This window comes from Chiroxiphia lanceolata, chromosome Z, assembly GCF_009829145.1.
Source record: "Chiroxiphia lanceolata isolate bChiLan1 chromosome Z, bChiLan1.pri, whole genome shotgun sequence".
In the NCBI taxonomy this organism is placed as follows: Eukaryota; Metazoa; Chordata; class Aves; order Passeriformes; family Pipridae; genus Chiroxiphia; species Chiroxiphia lanceolata.
In genome coordinates, this window is record NC_045671.1 from 45,896,424 (window position 1) to 45,916,181 (window position 19,758).

The following is a 19,758-nucleotide window of genomic DNA, read 5'->3' on the forward strand; positions in this document are numbered from 1 at the left end:
TGTCAGCTTAATGAGCTCTAATCGAAGCAAATACTACCTTTTTAACCACCTTACAGTACATTCATATACACTTGGAACGTATACACATATCCAATTGGAAACAGTCTGTGTTGAAATACAATCACTTGAGTGACTTTGCAATACATGTACACAAATAATTTAGGATTTTTCCTCGGCATCAAAAGTAAGGTGAATAATTTTAAACTTTCTGTTTTGAGGAAAAACAAACCATACTACACTATAAAACTATCTTACAATTTGCAACAAGTTCTAAGAATAGCCTCATCTATAAAAAGTGCCTTTATATCAGAAATGAGCTATTTTACTGATAATCACAGAAATAATAGAAAGGATTGGGTTGGAAAGGATGTTCAAGTTCTGACCCCTCTGCCTTTGGCAGGGATGCCACCTACTAGATCAGGTTACTCAGGGCCCTGTCCAAACTTGCCTTGAAGATTTCCAGGTTTGGTGCATCCCTGCCCTGGGCAAAGCATTTCAGTGCCTCCTTATCCTCTGAGTAAAGAGTTTCTTCCTAATATTCAACCTAAATCTCCCTTCTTTTAATTTAAAACCATTCCCCCTTTTCCTATCATCATCTGCCTCTGTAAAAAAGTCACTCTCCCTTCAAGAAAATACTCAGAGTGTTTTCTGGAAAGAGTCTAAATTGAGGAACTAATGCCCTTAATTTTGGGACAAAACCCCTAATCACTCTTGAAAAATCACTTATTAAGTGAATATAAGAAATAAATGGAAAATAATGTAGAGAAGAAAGTAAAGCTGACACAGTTGATAACTGGACATGAACTGAGCTAACAGAAAACCAATGAACTTTTCAACACAGACAAGTAGTCTAAAAATTCCCACATAAAAGGAGAGAAACTGAGGCAGACAGTATATCAAATGCATATCTTGAATATTTGCTCCTCCTCTAGACTTTTCTCTGCTATAAAAAAAGTCACAAAACAAATTTAATTATAACAGTAAATCCCCACTGGCACCTGAACTACCTGATCAAACATGCTGAAATGTGTAAGCTCATTCAAATAAAATCTGGAAACAGAGAGAATTCTGGGCCTGCAAGATCAAGGGATGCAGACTAAAACAGTTTGATATCTAACCACTTAGATTATTCCTGGAAAGAAAAAGTCTCTCATTCTCTCTCATGCTGTGTGAGGAAACAATTTATACCAACTTTCCTCTCACCAACACGCAGCACTCTTCAAAGAAGAATGTTTCCAGACTGGAAAATCTAATCTGTGGAGTGAAAGACTTTTCAGAGCATCTTTAGTCCCAAAACATATGGAGACAATATTTTTAAATATCTCTTAATCATAAACTAGCAACTGAAAACAACCAAGAAGGTAAGTCAAAGAATCCCAAAGACAAGTATGGAAAGAAAAATTTGTTTCTTTCTGTACAATTCAAAGATTGTATGAATCAGGATGTTTGATGAAATGCTGCTTCTGCATGAGAAACTGATCCTGTAATACTGTGCTAGGCTGCTTATAGGTGAGAAACAAACAGCTGACAACATTACTGATGATGTGAACTTCAGTTTTACAGCATGACAAAAGTAAGTGACAAGTAAGGGCAGATACCTGAGCTTTAAAATTGCATACACTTTACCCCAAATGCAAACATCTTGAATCCTTAGCTACAGTGCTCTCCACTTGAGGAAGAAGGAGTATCTAAACAGGAAGAGAGTGAGAGAATTGCACAACATTCTATACACACATTGTCCTAAAACTCCCAATTTAGAAGAGAAATTCAGATTTTATTTTGGACTGACACTAGTCAAGTTCATGCAATTGACATGAAGCAGTAAATGGTTTCAAGGTAGCTACAGGTTTTACATGCAAGACTGCCTGGCTGTTATCTCACCAAGTGAAAATCAGATGCAATTGCTTTAAATTCATTCAAAGTTGCACACTGTAATACAAAAAGAATAATCAAAGTCTGACAAGTTCTCAAAGTCCTCCTGATATGGATGAATCATTCCCTTTCTTCTGAGGTCAATATCTGGAGCTAGATTTTTGTGTAAAAACTCCTTGTGAGTTTGAGAAGGAAAGGAGAAAGATGTTGGACAAAGGACCTTACACCCATGACACAACAAACAGCAATTAGTCACTGATGAAAATTGGATTAATTCTTCTGAGCTGAGTAATTCCTTTTCAGTGTCGCAGAGTGTGATGTTCATGTAAGCATCTGTCAAAGAAAGCACTGATCATCACTTCAGGCAGGTTTGAAAATGGCTAGTGGTTGCAGAGGGAATTTTGTATGGAAATCAAATAAGGTGATAAGATCTTCTCTGAGCAGTGGGATTTAGAACATTTAAGATGTCAAAGCTCTGCAAGATTCTTCAGCAGAGCAATCTTAAGGTAATCTCTAAAAAAAAAAAAAAAGCATGTCCTCTGCAAAAAAATCAGACTTTTAGGAAAGGCTGGATAAGTTGCAACTAGACATAACAGCCACAAACGTGAGTACTGAATAGGCAGCTATCCTGAAATCTTAAAAAGACTATAAACGAGTACTGATGCCAGATTATCTTCTGCTATACCAGAGTATCAGGCTTTCCCAAAATACTGGGGGCAAAACCCCAGATAAATATAAGGTTAGAATTGTTAATCTGTACATTTTCGTCAATAGTGACATATCCATCAGTTTTGGTACATTTTTGCACATCAAAGTATTTTTATTTTTTTTTTGGCCATATGTTTCAAGTACTTTATTGAGAATGATGATCTGGAATGCTGAGGGTCTTTTGATAGCTATTGAAGTGACCAGCAAAGGAGGACTCATCTAAGCAGAGTATCTGATATTATCTCTTTACTTCAGGGAATGTAAAATTTTCTATCAATTCACTTGGAGGGTGTTACACTGGAAATGCATGTCTGCCACACTAGGTGAAAGGAGTTTTTAAAGAAAAAGTGGAAATTCTGAGGCACCATAAAATATCCACAAGATTGCATGTTCATTTGGTGACTAAAATCACAACAGATTTTCTGTACTGCCTGTGCATTCTCAGTTGGCACTAAAACTGCAGATGAGGAAACCTGGGACTCAGATAACCAAATCCAGGGAAATTTGGATCCACAGGAGGAACTCTTCCCAGTCTGTCAGCCAAATATGGTAGTCTTCAACACCAGGGGATTCCTCTCATTCCAGGCTGATAGATGGGACCCTGCTGTGGTTCTGTGCCTCCAACATCAATCAGGAGAAAGGCAGAGCATTATTCCCATTAAGGTATATATGTAAAAACATGGCCAGACATACACATCAGCAGAGAGCAACACCTTTGCCAGAACCCACATAAGCAGAGTACTTGGGTAACACAAGTAGAACAGACAATCCAAATCTGACTGTACCCTCCAGCTGATCAGGTCTGGAGTTCACTGGTTAAAGACCCTCACTTTCTTGATTTGTAAGTTAACTCATCAATCACTGATCCCTCAAAAACCAGGACTTTAAGCCTATTTGAAATGCAGCTCTGGACCTTAGGCCTCCAGATTCATCAGCTCAGACTTCACACTCTTCCAGGTGCCAGCCCCTTACCTGTCAGCTTGCATTTTGCTAGCTATTTACATGCACGCATGGAAAATATAGGTCTGACCAGCAACTGGAAGCCAGTCCAATGGCCTCTCTCCCTCCAAAAACTGTCACACAGACCTCTTAGTCTAGCTGTTTCCTAGTCTACCTGATGTTGGCTAATGGTTCACACAGATTCAGAAAAGGTTGGGCACTTGCAAAGAAAGTAGATTTAATAATACAGAATGAGCTGTGGTGATTAAGCACTGGTCCTAATCAGACCCTTTTATGCTTTTTTACCCCTTATTTTTCACACTCATTACTCCTCAATCCTTTTCTTTCCTCTCCTGTGTCACTGTCACTGAACATTCCATAACAAACCTCTTATTTGAAAAAAAAAAAAAAGTCCCAAAATTCTCTTAGACTAGGGTAATTTCTGCTGATCCATCTTGTTCGGTTTCACACCAGGAACAGTCTCATTTTCTCCCTTTCATGGTCTCAGGAGCAGTTAGTGCTCCACTGCTCCACCTATCACTGTTCCTTTGGTGACTGTCAGTTCCTTGCATTTAATACAGTTAGTCTTTAATCAGATGCCATAACAGAAATCATGTTCTATAAAGAGATCATTTGAAGAACAGGTGCTTGCTGGTCTATGGAAGAGTGCAGATGGTAAAGAAAGTATCTAGTCACTATGACCATAAGTACATCACCATAATTACTGAGTTCAGTTAATATGCAGCCATCAATATAGTTAGATGAAAGCAAAAATACAGCATAACATGCTTTCTTTGATAATAAAAGTAATAATAATAATAATAATAGTAATTTGTACTTCAGTTAGAGACTCTCCAGTTTTATTTCTTCTCCTCTAATTCTTTTTACAGTGCTTATATTGTTAATAATGGCACAGGAGAAGGGACTTAATGCCTAAATAAATAACCCATGCTAGCTCTGTGAAAGGGACATGGTGCTAGATTTTCCCTGATGACTGGGAAGAGCTTATCCTGTTCCCAATGATGGCAGAAAACATGATCAGAAATTTTCTGGAGTTTTGATGAGGAAGTAGTCAATGTGCTTGCAACAAACGTGGGTAGAGCCCTCCCCAAATCTTTGTTCGCGAAGCCTAGCCATGAGTTAAGCAAACTGATGATAAAGATAAAAACTACACAATAATATCTACTAACTTTTGCCCTGCAGAGGGCATTGAAAGTCTGTTCCTCATGTAAAGTTCTTGCTGCTGATGGAAACTGCTTGTTCTGTGTGCAAGAGTTTGTTCCTGGGGAGTTATTTCATTAGAGAATTTAAGAAGAAGGAGTTGCAGACTTTCTCTCTCCTTTAGGGAGGATCAGAATCCTACCACCAGAGCTTGCAGTAGGCATGAGTAGGCCCTCCTCGAAGTGGTGACATACAAAAGTTTTTCAGACCTCAAACTGCACCAGCTTAGATAAACTCACAAAAGACTACAAAGAGGTCTACCCTCTGGCTTTTAGAATTATATGAGCTGAAAGTGGAGGGAACAAGCTTGAACACTATGCATACTACTGAGGTTAAATTCTTTCTAACCAGAACTAGCAGGCAGATACACACAAATGAAGACAGATAAAAACAAACCAAGGAAAGTGATTCACTGTTGAGACGTACATAATTCATGAAAAACAACACAAAAGAGACATAGCTGAAAGCCCACAAAGGAAGGGAAGGCAGTCCTATGTACTACCTACTTGAGCCATGAGCCAGTTACAAATGGCTGGTGCCTTTTTACAGGATGAGAATGTTTATCCCCTACAGCTTTGCACAGTAACACATGAATGGAGCTTGAAGACAAATCAGTCTTTATTTAAAATCTTTCTGCAACACATCTTTGTCACTGTTTCATTAAAAAAAAAAAAAGATTGTTGAAGGGAATTATGCTATAAAGTGCCCTGACATAAAAAAAGGACAGTGCTTGCCTGAAAGCAGATAGTATTTGTAGATAAATAAGAGATGGAAACATTATTCTTGACTAGCAGACACAAAGTTCCTGCATAAGAAATACAGTACAACCTATATAGTAGTAGCAGTAATAATAATTTAGTGTTTTAAGCAAAGCTGTAAAGAAGTAGCACATACCTGAATATGTCTCCAAATGAAGTAAGAAACTAGTGTTCCCTCTTTACTATATATATGTAGTAAGGCTCTAAAGAAGATGCATTGGGTTCTGTGTGACAGCAAGAGGGAAATGCCTTTTTTTTTAATTTCATTCTATATTTTATTTCATTCACCATAAAACCCTAAAACCTTAACATTCAGGATTTTCTATACACTTGATGAGTTCACTGTGGTAATTACAACTAAAAATGATATTGGAATATCTGAGTTTGTCACACATGGGCTTGAAAAAGCTTTTAAATTGTAATAATTAGGCCAATGTCAAGTTTCTGCTTTTTTGAAACATCAAGTAATTATGTTTGTTAAGGTGTAGTTACATATAGCATAGCAATGCACAGTATGTAGTATATAGCTACCATGTGAGGCACGCACATGCATTATAAATATGCACACCAAGGAAGTGGCAAATGCAACAGAATAATCAGGCAGAAGTTGCTGTATCACCAACCACACATTCGCAGAGAAAGTGGATACTGACAGATATTTAATAAGAAAAAGAGAGTAGTTGTATTTAGTGGAAGAAAGGGGGTTTGACTATCTTCCCACATATTTGTGATTTTATTTACGGCCTGTATCACTGTTTTGTTAAACAACCTCCCCCAAACCACAGCAACTATTTAAGCCACTGAATTTTGGCTATGAATCCAGGTAAATCAGTTGAGCAACTGAAGGCAAGGTATGAAATAGGAACCTGAAGAAGAAAGTATATGCCTGGTGTGGCATCTTTTCTCCAGCTACGCCACTGATGAAATAAATGTATACTTATACTCCCTATAAATCCAATTTCTTTCATATTCTTATACTAATACAACATGCTAGAGTTCAGAAAGTAAAAAGGTATTAATGTTTATTTTTCCAAAACTTAAAATAAATATAGAACAGTCTATATTTTCAAAAATAAGCATTTACTATTTTGACAGGCAAGTATTGATAACAGTACTCAGTTTCATTCTCAGCTAAATATTAATCCCTCCAATTTAAAACTGAAATGCATTCAGTTCTTGCTTAACAATCTGAGGAAAAAGAAGGTTTAATATTAGAAGAGAATTCAAAGAGATATTCAGAGCCAAAAAATGCTTGTAAGGGCAAAATGAACATATAAGCAGAATTGGTTACAACTACTAGGATTAAAAGACCTATGTAGAAATTGCATCAAAACACAGCAAAAATATCTGAGCCCTGAGGGTCACAATTATCAATAAATTATGTGAGTATAATGTAAAGTGAAATGAGATTTGTCCAGCTCTTACTACGTACATAGCTTACTTAATGAACAATACTGTCATTCTGAACAAATCTTTAGTAGTATCCAGTTTAGGGGAAAAAGTAACAACATCCAAACACACAGAGAACGAAACCCAAACACCTCCCCCAAACCCTCCCCCCCAAAAATAAACCCAAAAAGACAATTGTCTTCAACCTGAAGACGATATCAGGCAATATCAGAATGAGTATTTATGACTGATTCGATGGGCTAGAATTCGATAGCCAAAACCCAGGTAGCATTAGGATTAGAAGCCTATTAGAATACAGACTGAGTATGGTAGCAATTATTACGAATTATTAAGAATTCTCCTCTATCTACCTGCCAGACAGGTGCGTCTTACACTTGAGGACATTCACGTGGTTTCACTCTGCCATTAAAATTTACTGTTCAGGGTGGGAAAGTATTTGAGAGATATAAATGAAAAGAAACTTTTGGTTGATACTGTCATAAACAAAAACATCCACAGTAATTTCACCAGTGATGTACATTTATTTTAATTAATCTTAAAGAACTGCATATCTTACACTTCATATACTCTCCTTTTATGGGGAAGTTTCTCAAAGAGTAGAAAACGTCCTATTCTTCAGAATTGTTTTTGAGAAAAGATAAAATGAAATATTTTGGAATATACATTAGGAAAAGCTTGTACTGGCAAAGATGTTAAGTGATCAAAAGTTTCTCCTCCAATGGCTTTCATGATTCCTCCAGTCAATAACAAAATAGGGCTTGACAACAAAATCAGGGTCAGTGTATGAGTCACGCTGTAGCCGAATGCATACATAAACTGCATATAATTTCATCATCATTTCTTCTGACATGGCTATTTTTAAGTTATTATAACAACTACCTTCTGAGTAACACTGCACTAAAAAAACATGTTTGCACATTTAACAATAAAAAAAGGAGGCTACTACCCTTCCTTACTTTAACATATCTGAAACAGTAACATGAATCAGAAAATGTTACGGATGTTCAGATAAATTTCAAAAAACAAAATTCTAGAACACTCAATATAGGAAACAGGAATTCCAGATATAACACCAGAAAGAAAATGTTTCCTTGAAACATCTTTCTTGGCTCCTGGGTGTTGTGCACACTGTACCAACTGGGACAACAGCACCTCTTTGGCTGTGCCTCCTCCCTCATAGCTCTGATTCCACTTCTCTTCAAGTCTCCGGAAGAGTGTACAAGAACCAACTGTCCTTAAAGTCCTCAACAGTTCTTTAAAATCACACATGGCATAAAGAGTTATGGGGAAAGGTAGATGCAGAAGCACAGGTATCCAAAACATCCCAGAAATTTTTTATTGTAGCAGGTAATTACAAGCCCTTTCTCCTTTCAAAGATTCTCAATAATTTGCACAGAATCTTTCAAAACTGTAAGAAAGAAACGATTTTAACAAAAAAAGGGAAATATGTTGTTACTCTACTGAGATGATGCCTGCCTGGTACCCCAAACAAACAGGCAAATATATCCAAAGACAAATGTAAATGTTTCGCTAACTCAAAAATACCAGAGTTGTTTAGGCTGCCTTTATTCTAAATTGAGGTAACCTAAAAATATTTTCTGATACAGTGTTTTAGTTTGAAGTAGCAGTGCTTTTCTGAAATTAAACTTACGGCCAACCCCACTTCACCAGGCACTGTTGCAGTTTGCAGAGGAGTGTGTAAGGAACAGCTCTCTATTAGAAGGAAGTAACTAAGAAGGTTCCTTGGAGGTATGGCACCAAACATGCTCTAACCCATCACATCTCCTTTATGGCCTGAAAGGATAACTAATCTTTTATGTCTGTTCTGACACAAAAATAGACCTGCTTTGAGCAGGAACTGAACTGGAAGACTTCCAGAGGTACCTTTTAGTGAGTTATTTTATGGTTCTATGGAAAACACTAAAACTGCACACGGTGTCAACGCACGCACCATTGCACTAACTGATTTGATCGACTTCTGTTGTTTCAAATTATTTGATAATGTAAACATAGATTTCCATGTCCAGTAATTCTTACTTACCAGCTTCACATTCTAATTTAATACAACACGAATTACCCTGGGTACTAAAGAATTTTTTGGTGGCAGTACAGATCTCTCTGCAGGTTTCTTCTTGTAAGGACAGATTAACCTGTGCACTGCTCATTGTTGTCAAAGCTAGACTGCTGCTGAACTCAGGTTAGCATAGATAGTTGCACAGCCCACTGGTAAATGTAGTTAATATGCAGCCTGTGTTATACATGATGAGGAACTAGAAAATCAAAATGACATGTACAACTGTCAATCATTAAGTGGTGAAAATTAGCTTTAAGCTTGATATTATCATCCTCTCATAGTGGTTAATGACATCCATTATAAACCAGAATTAATTCCAATTTATCTGCATATTCATTAGCAGCTCAGTATACAACCTCTCATCTTTAGCTATGCAACGATTTTAAAATATACTCAGTGCTGTCATCACAATTCTACTGCCTCAGCATGAAGATGTACTTCTTGTTTTGTCCTTCTCAAAAATGATAGGAAAAAAACCAAAGTGAGAAAACACAAAGAACTGAAAAAACCCTGAAGTTATTCAAAAGACTAAGACACAAAAAGACAAAGTGAGATGATCTGTGCAAGTATAAAAAACCCCTTAAAACAAAATGGTCTCAATTTTCCTAGAATCGTAATGAACTGATAAGGTTCCTATGTCTGGTATCTAAATATTTCCACTTAATTCTTATTTCCTAAGAATATTAAATTCATAAGAGGTTTTCTCTTTCTACCCATTTAACTGAATTAATTTGTCAACCTTTGTTCAGACACAGTTAACACTGTTAAGAAGCAGAACTCACGCTCATTAGCAAATTTTTAAAGGCATGATAAATAAAAAAGAATTAAAAAAAAAAAAAGCGAGACTTCCACAACCAAAATTCATACATTGAAGTGTGAGTGAGAAAGTAGATGCTGCAGGATTTGAGTGAGGAATAGAAAAGACGAAGTCTTTACGAAGAGCATATGCAAGCAAGAGGACAAAACTTGGACTTGGAAGATATGTTTCCTTAGTTCTACAGCTCAGGGAATAATTTCTTTACTGAGTTCATTGCTGCTGCAACAGAAATAAATATTGACATGTTAATTAGCAAAAAAACCAAAAAAATCCAGACAGTGAATCCTACCACATCTGTCCCATGTCTTCTTTCCAACAGAAGTCGGAAGACATTAGCTGTAATCTTGTTATCTTGAACACCTTGTCCAAGGCCGCGGTTGTCATCCTGCATAAGTCGGCGATCCATGATCACTTCCAGCTGACCTAAAAGAGCAATACAAAGATTATACTAGTAACAAGAATATGTAAAGTTCCATTAAACATAAAAAAACTTCTCTGAAACATCACTTATTAAAAAAATCATAGTATTTCTTAAGTATGGAAGAGGAAGAACGGATCAGTATTGTTAGAACTGATTATCAGAACAGTTAATACCATTAGACCTCCCAAATACATTTTTTCCTTTCTTTGCTTTTGTTTCACAGTTGAAGGCAGAAGGTAAAACAGATATTCAATAGGACTATATAAACACACACAATCCCTTCTTGTAAGGTTAATTTCACTTGTGGGAATAGGAAAGAACTTTGCACTAGATAAGCACTGAGTATAAAGTTCAGCATTTATATGAACTGCAGCATTGCCATACAGAATAGCTCTTTAAGCATGATGTTAAATCATGAATAGTCTTATGGACAATGAAGTTCACCTCTTTTCAAGTATGTATCTCCAAAAGGAAACCAGCTCAGGGCATGTAATTAGACTGTTAAGGTTTTTGTACACTGAATCTTCAAACAAGCATACTGGTTTCCTAAATAAAAGTGGACTACTGAAATACTTGTATCATGAATAAGAAACGCAAAATGTAACCTTCTAGAAAAGGCTCTGCTTAGTAAGGTAGGTTTTTTTATACTTCAATGTTCTACAAACATTTATCTGATTTTCTTAAATACTTGTTCTTCCCTTCCCTCAAGTAAAATCAGATTTTGTTTACCCAGGACAGAGGTCAGCTGGCAATGAGTAAGAAAAAAACTGCTATTTTGAATTAAGGTACTGTTCATATCAATCTGAGATGGTGGGTTATGCACACTGTGTCAGTCACAGATACAGAGCTACTGAGGGTGCTTGCCTAAATTGTAATGTTTTTGAATTTTCTTCCATGATCCCTTTGAGTTCCTGAAGGGCCTTCAGAAGAAAATATATAAAGCATATGATATTCAGCAACCACTGAAGCTTCAGCTGCATTTTTTTTCTTTTTTAAAGAATCCAACATGTCCTTAGGGCAACGGTAGTAAACTCAGTAATTTAGTGAAATATTATTTAATGATAACAAGTTAGATGAACACTTTTTTTTTTGGTAGGGAGAGAGTAAATATTTGATGCTGGTATATCTTATCCTCGAGTGACATAACAGAGTTTGTCAAAGAGTGACATGGTTAGGAAATAAATGCCATAACCAGGTATGGGACACATCTGCTGCTCTTTTATTTAACTGGAGTGGGCAAAAAGCCTCTAATGTCCTCTGACAGATTTGAAACAAGTGCTCACAGAAAGTCAGTTTCTTCCTGATGCTTAACTGCAAAATGTCAAGCAGTGGTAGCCTTCCTTAATTTTATGACAGAAAGAGGGAGTCTGCGAATTTAGATGGTGCGTTATTCTGTGATGCAGAGACTAAGACTGTTAAAGAGCAAATACAGACACTATTACAAGATAACAGAGCCTCTGCACACTAATTTAGTCCCCAATACCTATGTAACGAGTGCATACCAACATTTGGTAGTGTCAAGTTTATTGGCAAGATCAGGCCAATAGGAATTTGGTTTCCAACAAGGGGAGGCAGGAAAAAATGTGGTTTGGGCCTTCTATCCAGTGGTCTTGGTACAAAAGGCTGGTATTTTCCACGGTGGTTTTATTAAAGCATTAGTCAGTGTTAAGTCCTTGCCCTAAAATACATTAGGTTTGCTAATACCGCCACCAATACAGCATAGTATTCACCTTTTGTCAGAACAGAGTATCTATGATATTTTTCTTAAAAGGAAGTGGGAAGTAGGTTTTTTGCACAGTTTCTGACAGACTTTTTTCTCATGAGTATTCATTGCATTGTTTTTCAAAACTATATAAATTTAAACTGGCAATATCTATTGCAGTAAGGAATTAAATATCTTAAGTTATGAATTATATACCTTATTTTACCCACTACTTCTAGCTTTATTTGAATACCTCCCAATTCTGACAGCACTATAGACTCAATAACTGGTCTCTGCTTCCAACTCTTCCAGCCATTCATCGTACCCTTCTCTGCTCTGAGGGACAAGACTGTGTCGCTTTTGGAATTCCTAATATGAATTGATTTTTCTTGTCAACATATTCATCAGCTCTTTCAAAGTGCGCCATTAAATTTGTGAGGTATGCTTGTTGACTCTTACCCAGGGTCATATTTATGCTTTATTTCACTAACACTAATCTTTAAAAAAAAGCTGCTCTTGTTTTTCCCAGAAAGAGAGTTAGGCTATACTGTATATAACTTAAGACTAGTGCTGTTTATTCTAAAGCAAAAAAACTGAACAAAAAATATGATCAGCATCATTCGTAAGTCCTCTGTACTGTACCAGGGCAGTACAAAAAGGAACAAACCCTTTAGTTTTGCTGTTTCATCCTTGAGTTCCATCAGAGTTCTTGGGTGAAAAATACCTGGTTTTGAGAATTTATTGCTCCTTTTGTCTTTTTCACAATCTTTTTCCTCTGCCCCTAGTTTCAGAGAGGTCTTTCATTGAAGTTGACAGGATCTCATTTAGGAACAAGCTCTTCCTCCTCTTTTACAGACATATTCTAAAACCTGTCAGAGTCGGAGAAACTTATTTCCTTTCTTCCAATGCTTGTAGGTAGGTTTGGTAATCTCTGAATTAACTATTTCAGAAAAACATGAAGGATAAGGCTTTATCATATCTATCATTTTATATTTACCATTTTTCAAGCTTGCAACACCTAGAGACTGAGCTGAATGGAGTGTCAAACGAACACCAACATCTTGAATATAAGCCATTGTAGTCATAGGATAGATATTTGCTTGAAGAGGCAACTTGCTCATCATCAGTCTAGGCTGGATCTGCAATATGGACACAAACTTCAATAAAGTACATTCTTTTTGTGCATGTAAACGTCAAAGACATTTTTGAACATTTATTCCATGTGCCTTGGAAGAACAATCACCATGAAAGCACTCATTCAACTGTATTATTTAGCTTTTTGGAAATTTGTGGCTAAAATTACCACTTTGGAAATGTAACTTTGGTGTACTTTTAGATCAAAGAATATTTTAAAAAATGTGAAAGATCCATCAAGGGAATCTATGAAAAGGATTATCACAGTTATAGAATGAGAGAAAATTTCTTCTCCTCTAGAGAGCAAGCAGTGAATAGATTCAAGCAGAAAAGGAATTGTTGATTTATAATGTGAACTTATTAAAGTGCTAGTCAAATTCTTAAATGGTACATGACAAATGAGTAGTAGTATTAAAATTACATTTAAATATTCACTGTCTCCAGCAAAATGCAGTACTACACCATAACTGGAAAAACAGTAGTCTCTTATTCAGCAGGCAAGGCTTTCAATGTATTTGGAAAACTATTCTTAGCAAGGAAGGAAGGTAAGGCAAAACAACATTTTTTTTCCTTTCTTTTGTATGTGCTGCAGGGTTGAAATTAAGACAATAGCCACACTATATTTCGTTAGATGCATTACCAATAAAACATAACACATCTGAAAATACTTTGCTTATTTACAACTCAGCTGCAAGGAGCTGTTCTCTAAGTCTGAGTCGCTGGTCCTTATACACATCTGTTATTGTGCTATCCAAAGGGCTCTAATTAAATAGAACAAGTAGAGGAAAAGAAGGCATGGAGATATACAAACAACTACATGGTGGCTTGTCATAACTTGCCTTTCTATAATTCTTAAGTTAAAAAGGATATAAAGGAATATTCAACAAACTCCTTAAAAGCAGTTACTTCTTCATCTGGTCTACATCAAATTTTATACAGATGCATATTAAAAAGCACTTCTCCTCTTAAATGATTAGTGCAGTTTAACATGAGAGTTTGATTAATCTAACTCGAGCTTTACATTCAGAAGGATTTAACTAGTCAAAACCTGACACCCTAGGCTTTTATAATTAATAGATGACAATTACCTGATATCCATTAAGATCAGTATAGAATCTATTTCGACTATTAATGTCGGATGAAATTCTCATTGCAAGTTCACGATTATATTCTCCTCTAATGTCCACAATATTGGAAACTTCAAGAGACTGTCCTTCCAAACCTACATGAAAAAAGATGCATTTAAAATCTCTCAATTTTTAAAAGTGATTGCCACGTACGAAAGAATGACTGTGTTCCCAGAAGACAATGACCTAGTTTTGCACTGCTAGTTTTTGTTTTTCTGTTGTACCTAACCAGATATTGGAGGCCAGTTCAGTGCTGTTTTTAAAAGCAGCTAATATCCTGGAGCAAGACCTGGTCATTCACAGACAAGAATGAAGTTACCTGCTTCTTGATAGAACTGTTTGTCTGAGCATGAAACTGTGAGCAACTGTTTTAACCATGAGAGGGAGAATCTTTCTTTAGGACAGTGAATTAAGAAACTGTGCTGATATGACCACAACCAGGACACAAAACTTTGTTGACAGGGAAAAGATTCCTATTCATTAAAAGAAGGATTAGGTATCTGAAAATGCCAAAAAATTGTTCAGTGGGATTACTTTTTTCTACAGTGCCTAGTACTGAAAATTAAACACCTTTAATAATAGCCTGACCTTTTCAAACAGTTCAAGACAAAGTTTGGAGCGGAATCGTACCATCATTCAGCGTGATCACTTCCATCTTTTCTGTAATCTAATGGGACTAACAACTGTGAAAAGAATTCCACCAAGCAGAACAGAGATATGTATTTTTTATCTCATCTGCTTTAAAATCTGAATGCCACCTGCAGCAGTACCAGTAACTGTTAAATTGTTAACATTTACCAATGGCTATTATAATATAGTGCTAAATGAAAAACATTCAGTTCAGGTAATTACTTCTATTTTCCCAAACCTAGTCTGGAAGAAGTATATTTATAGGCTCCACTTCTATGTTCTTAGTCATAGATTTTCCAACTATTTAAAGCAGGACTATAAAAGTATGAGGACACTGCACAAGCATAAAGTAGTTTAGCTTAGAATTTTTAAATTACCAGATTCTAAATTACTTTCAGTCATTTACTACTACATAATTTGAATTAATACAAAACTACAACTATGAAGATAATAAAACATAAACTTCTGATTAAAAGAAACAACAAAATCATGCTGATATCAAAACTAGATGCCAATGGCAGCAGAAATTAAAAATCACTCAATTGTCAATTACTGAACAGAGTTGTCATTGCAGAGTATTTTCTGCTCAAAATAACAGATTTCTAAAGCCAAAAGTGGTAAAAGCAGTGTTTTACCAAAATTGCTGAAGAAGCTGTAGGACTCAGAAGCATTGCCTAACAGTTGGATTAGCCACACAATCAGGCTTGCTCCCCCATGGCAAGCAGGATAGGTTACAACAGGACATCAGGTCTTTATTTAAAAATAAAATGTATGTTTATGCATATACAGCTATTGATTTCTTTCCACATATTTTGTTATTGTACCTACTTAGTGAGGCTTCAAAATATCTCATTTTAATTGAAATAATGCTATATAAATAACTTTCCTTACAAAGCCCAGGAAACAGACTCCAGCAAAACAATGATGCAAAGTTATCATATTTTAAATTTTGCAAAAGAAAACTTCGCATGAAGAAATTAATGAAAACATGCCAAAAAGTGAACAGAAAATACATAAAATACATTTTGCATCATTTTTCCTTTTAAAAGCTGTACGCATGGTACAGGACTTCACCGTGATGACTGAATATCTAATTGTGTAAGTATTAAAACATTGTGATGAATTAGAATTTGTCAGGGAAAAAAAAACCAAGAAAAAACTAGAGAGTACACTCACAAAGAAAGATAAAGAGATCATCATCAACAGATGATGTCAATACCATTTTTGAAATCTAAAAGAAAGAAGGAAAAGAGCAAGGAAGGCTTTCAAAGTACTTATAGCATCATTATTTGGTCTTGAAGGTGTTTAGGAAAAATAATTAAATACTATAAATAAGATTTTAAAAACCACAAAGACAGTTTTGACACCTATGGTAAAAGTAATGCTAATACAAAACATTTGTAAGTTCCTTCCAGTGTTGAAAACATTCACCAGTGCTTCCTTATTCCAGTAAATACAAATAGATGAACAATGGAAAATGCATGTTTCTTAATTACAGAAAGATACACTTAAGCATGTTAACTTAACATTCTACAGGAAAATAAATGTATTCAATTGCACTATGATTTCCTCCCTCTTTTATATTTTTAACTGGCCAATTTAATCAAGTTTGGAAGGGTACAGACTTTCCAAAATTACTCTTTACCTAGAATGTTCTTGGAAATCAGCACCTGAACAGTAGAGAAACAAAAAACCAAAAGCCTTACTGAAGAAAAAGCAAGTAAAACTGATACAATGTTATGTCCTAAGAGCAAATAAGTTGATATTTGGTGCTGGTGCCTCTCAGCAGACACAGTCAACTCTGTCATAAGTTCCTCCAGACAGATGAAGGACATAACAGAGGAAGCTCACAGATAACTAAAGCCTACAGTTGTGAAATAAACTAGACTTCTCTACTAATGCCAGTAATATTCACCCTTATAGTCTTTGCAGCTTTAGAGAAGATACTGTTGTACCTCAGTCAGGAAGCTTGAAACTATGAAAGAAACCACATCATCTCCAAGATATTTCCATTTTTTTTCCTCATTGTCAAAATTTACAGTTACAGCATTCAGATGACTCAGTAAAGTTTGGAGAGGTACCTCCAACAAATCTGTTGAGTTTAAGTATACCATGACTTAATGACTACCATGATACTCAGAGAGGAATCATGATGCACTTGACCCATAAAGAGTTCAGTTTGATGAATTTTACACTAGTTCAGAAGTGCACTTAAAGATTAAAAAGGTATCCGAGACTGCAGTGATGAAAAATAACTGCCAAGAGAGACAGAATTTCACAACTCTTACCCTGGACTTTATACAGGCGCATGGTATGCGTCACATGGTGAAAAAAGCAAACAACTTCTGAGAAAATCCTTCCATGAGCAACTCTTATGATAGGTGGATCTGTAAAAATGTAAGGCTACAAAAAGAAAAGTCAGAGTAAGTATTTTGGAAGTTTTGCATAAATGTAGTGTCAATAAATCAAAGTATTTAATAAATATTAAATAGTATTTTATTTTTTACACATTTTTTTATTTTTTACTGTTCTATGTCTAAGTCTAGTCTAAAAGATTAAAATCAAAGGATTACTCCCAATTTCAAATTCAGCATTTTCTCCTTAGAGTCTCACTTTTTCTTTAGCTGAAATTAGGCTGTCTCATTACATATTTCACAGGTATTTTATGAGGATTAATGGATAAAAGGTCTACAGACAAACACACTAAGGTATTAATATTGCATACATCTGGGTTGAGCTTTTTGGCTATCAAAATCTTAATTGCTAACCAGTAATCAATTACTATACTTCCATAATGGCTAACAGTTTACTCTATGAGTGGTACACCCTGCACAAGGAAAGCTGCCTCTACCTTGTCTTATGGATCAATTTGCATATCCTTTTGAAAGAGAAAGCTTTTTCTTTGTCAGAAGCAGCTACAGGTGCCAGTGGAGCTCCTTGGAATGCAGGGTAGGGCTGGGAATCATTAAGAAATGTCAATGAGGACTGTGGCTTATTACTAATGCCTCTCAAAGAATAGGACAAATTTTGCATATAGTCAAATCAAAGAGATGAAGAAAATTGTTTTTCCATGTAATCAGGATATTCTGGGTCTTGACTAGGCAAATGATGATGTTTTTTAAAAACAGTTGATTCCAACTAAACCGTATATACCAGTGAGAAACAGATGGGTGGCTGCAAAGGTAAAAAAAGAGTTAAATATTGAGTGTATATAATGCCAAAACTGAAAACACAACACATGCAACTACTACTATAAGGAAACAGCTATAAATAAAGACTTCACTCAAAAAAACCCCATCCCAAATACTCGAAAAGCATGTTATGCAGAGAGATCTAAGCAGAAAGCTCTCAGAGGGTGACTGCCTCCCTTCTGTATGTACCAATGTCATAAGGACAGATCACAGTCTTTCTTCAAGCAACAAAATCAAAGATCAAATGTATCTTGAGGAAAGGTGGAAATCAAGCTTACATATATACAGACACATGTTAGAGAAGAACAAGTACAGGTAAATATCATCCAATATTCTTTGAGCATATAACTGTATGTATATTTACAGAGAAGATTTCAGGATGTATTGTATAAAAGAAGAAATGAAAGAGACTTTCAGAGACTAAAAGCTTGCCTTTTCTATTCACGTACATACTCTTAGATCTTCAGACAGACTACTGTTTAATAAAAGCTTTGCCAGTGCTCCAAGAAACAACTCTGCAACTATGAACTACAGGAATACTTTGTTCAGGAGTTTGAAAGAGGAATTATAGTTGCTTACAGTTTGACAAGATGGTTTGGTTTAGGGAGAGATGCTTTTTTTCTACTGACCACCTTACCCAGTTCATCAATACAAACCCCAAAAGAGTGTTTTGGAGTTCTTGACAGTCTACATGAAAAAATTATTAAATACTTCCATGGGGTCTCATCTTGTTAACAAGACAGACAAATGTTATCTATTATGAAAAATCAATTTGCTAGCTGAGAAACACAGGAGGAGTATGGTATTCAGAGGGCACATAAGCCAGATGAACTAATATGTTGAGATAAAGGGAATTTGAAGACCAGATCTTAGGTTAGAATTTGAGCTGGCTTTTGGGTTCTCTTATTTCCATGACAAACTGTCAAGATCCGTAACTGTAGACTGAATTTTCCCCTTTTGGCAGAAGAGGTGCTACCTCCTTTTCTATCACACATAGGTAGAGAAGACAAACTCATTTAATCTGTGACTACATGCTCCTGGAAGTTAAAAATCCCACAGAGGAATGGGATTACTGACCAGAAGTTGGAATAATCAAACCCTTCAAAATCCTACCTGCAACACGAAGATACTCAAGTTAGCAATGACGGACTGAAACATCAACTAAAGGAACTCCCAGACAATGAACTGAGAAAGCTGAGGTCTTCAGGACAAGCAAATACTCTCAGCAATTTACCTAGGAGAATGTTACTTACTCAAACATCTTATGGTATTATTTCTGTTGTTTGCACGAACATTTCTCACTAGGACTCTCACTGGAGCCAACCAGCAAAATGGAGAGGTGCTAGACGAGTAACAAAGGAATATAAAAGGCTGTGCACTTAGTAGAAAAAATTACCTGAAGTAATTTCCAAAAGCAAACATTGAAAAAACCAAACCAAACAAACCAAAAACCAAACGAAAATAAACAAAAAAACCCCACTCCACAAAACAAAATGCAAACATCACTTAAAGGAACTCTTTTCCACTGAGTCTTTTAGTACAAAACATGATGGTGAAATTGACAACAGCTATCAAAATACAAAGAAAGCTGAAATTAGATGGATTTAACAGCTCTTGGATTCTGGGCTATTGCCACAAACACTAAGTTCACACAAAAGAGTCTCAAGACTGCACAGGTAGCCAAATCAGTTTCTCTTCTGAAGATAACGTAACCACTCACACCATTCTGAACTATACAGAAAGATGAGTTGATA

At 35.8% G+C, this 19,758-nt stretch overlaps 1 protein-coding gene across 2 annotated transcripts in view; it reads right to left on the reverse strand.

Annotated features, from left to right (window-relative positions):
• The window catches only part of MAN2A1 (mannosidase alpha class 2A member 1), a 110,196-nt gene that overhangs the window by 12,070 nt on the left and 78,368 nt on the right, over window positions 1-19,758 (reverse strand). For both annotated transcript variants that reach the window (XM_032675788.1, XM_032675789.1), the window contains exons 16-19: window positions 17,102-17,216; window positions 14,145-14,278; window positions 12,920-13,061; window positions 10,089-10,222 (exon numbers count right to left, since the gene is read on the reverse strand). In XM_032675788.1, coding sequence (XP_032531679.1) covers window positions 10,089-10,222; window positions 12,920-13,061; window positions 14,145-14,278; window positions 17,102-17,216 — 525 coding nt within the window. The remainder of the gene's footprint in view (window positions 1-10,088; window positions 10,223-12,919; window positions 13,062-14,144; window positions 14,279-17,101; window positions 17,217-19,758) is intronic.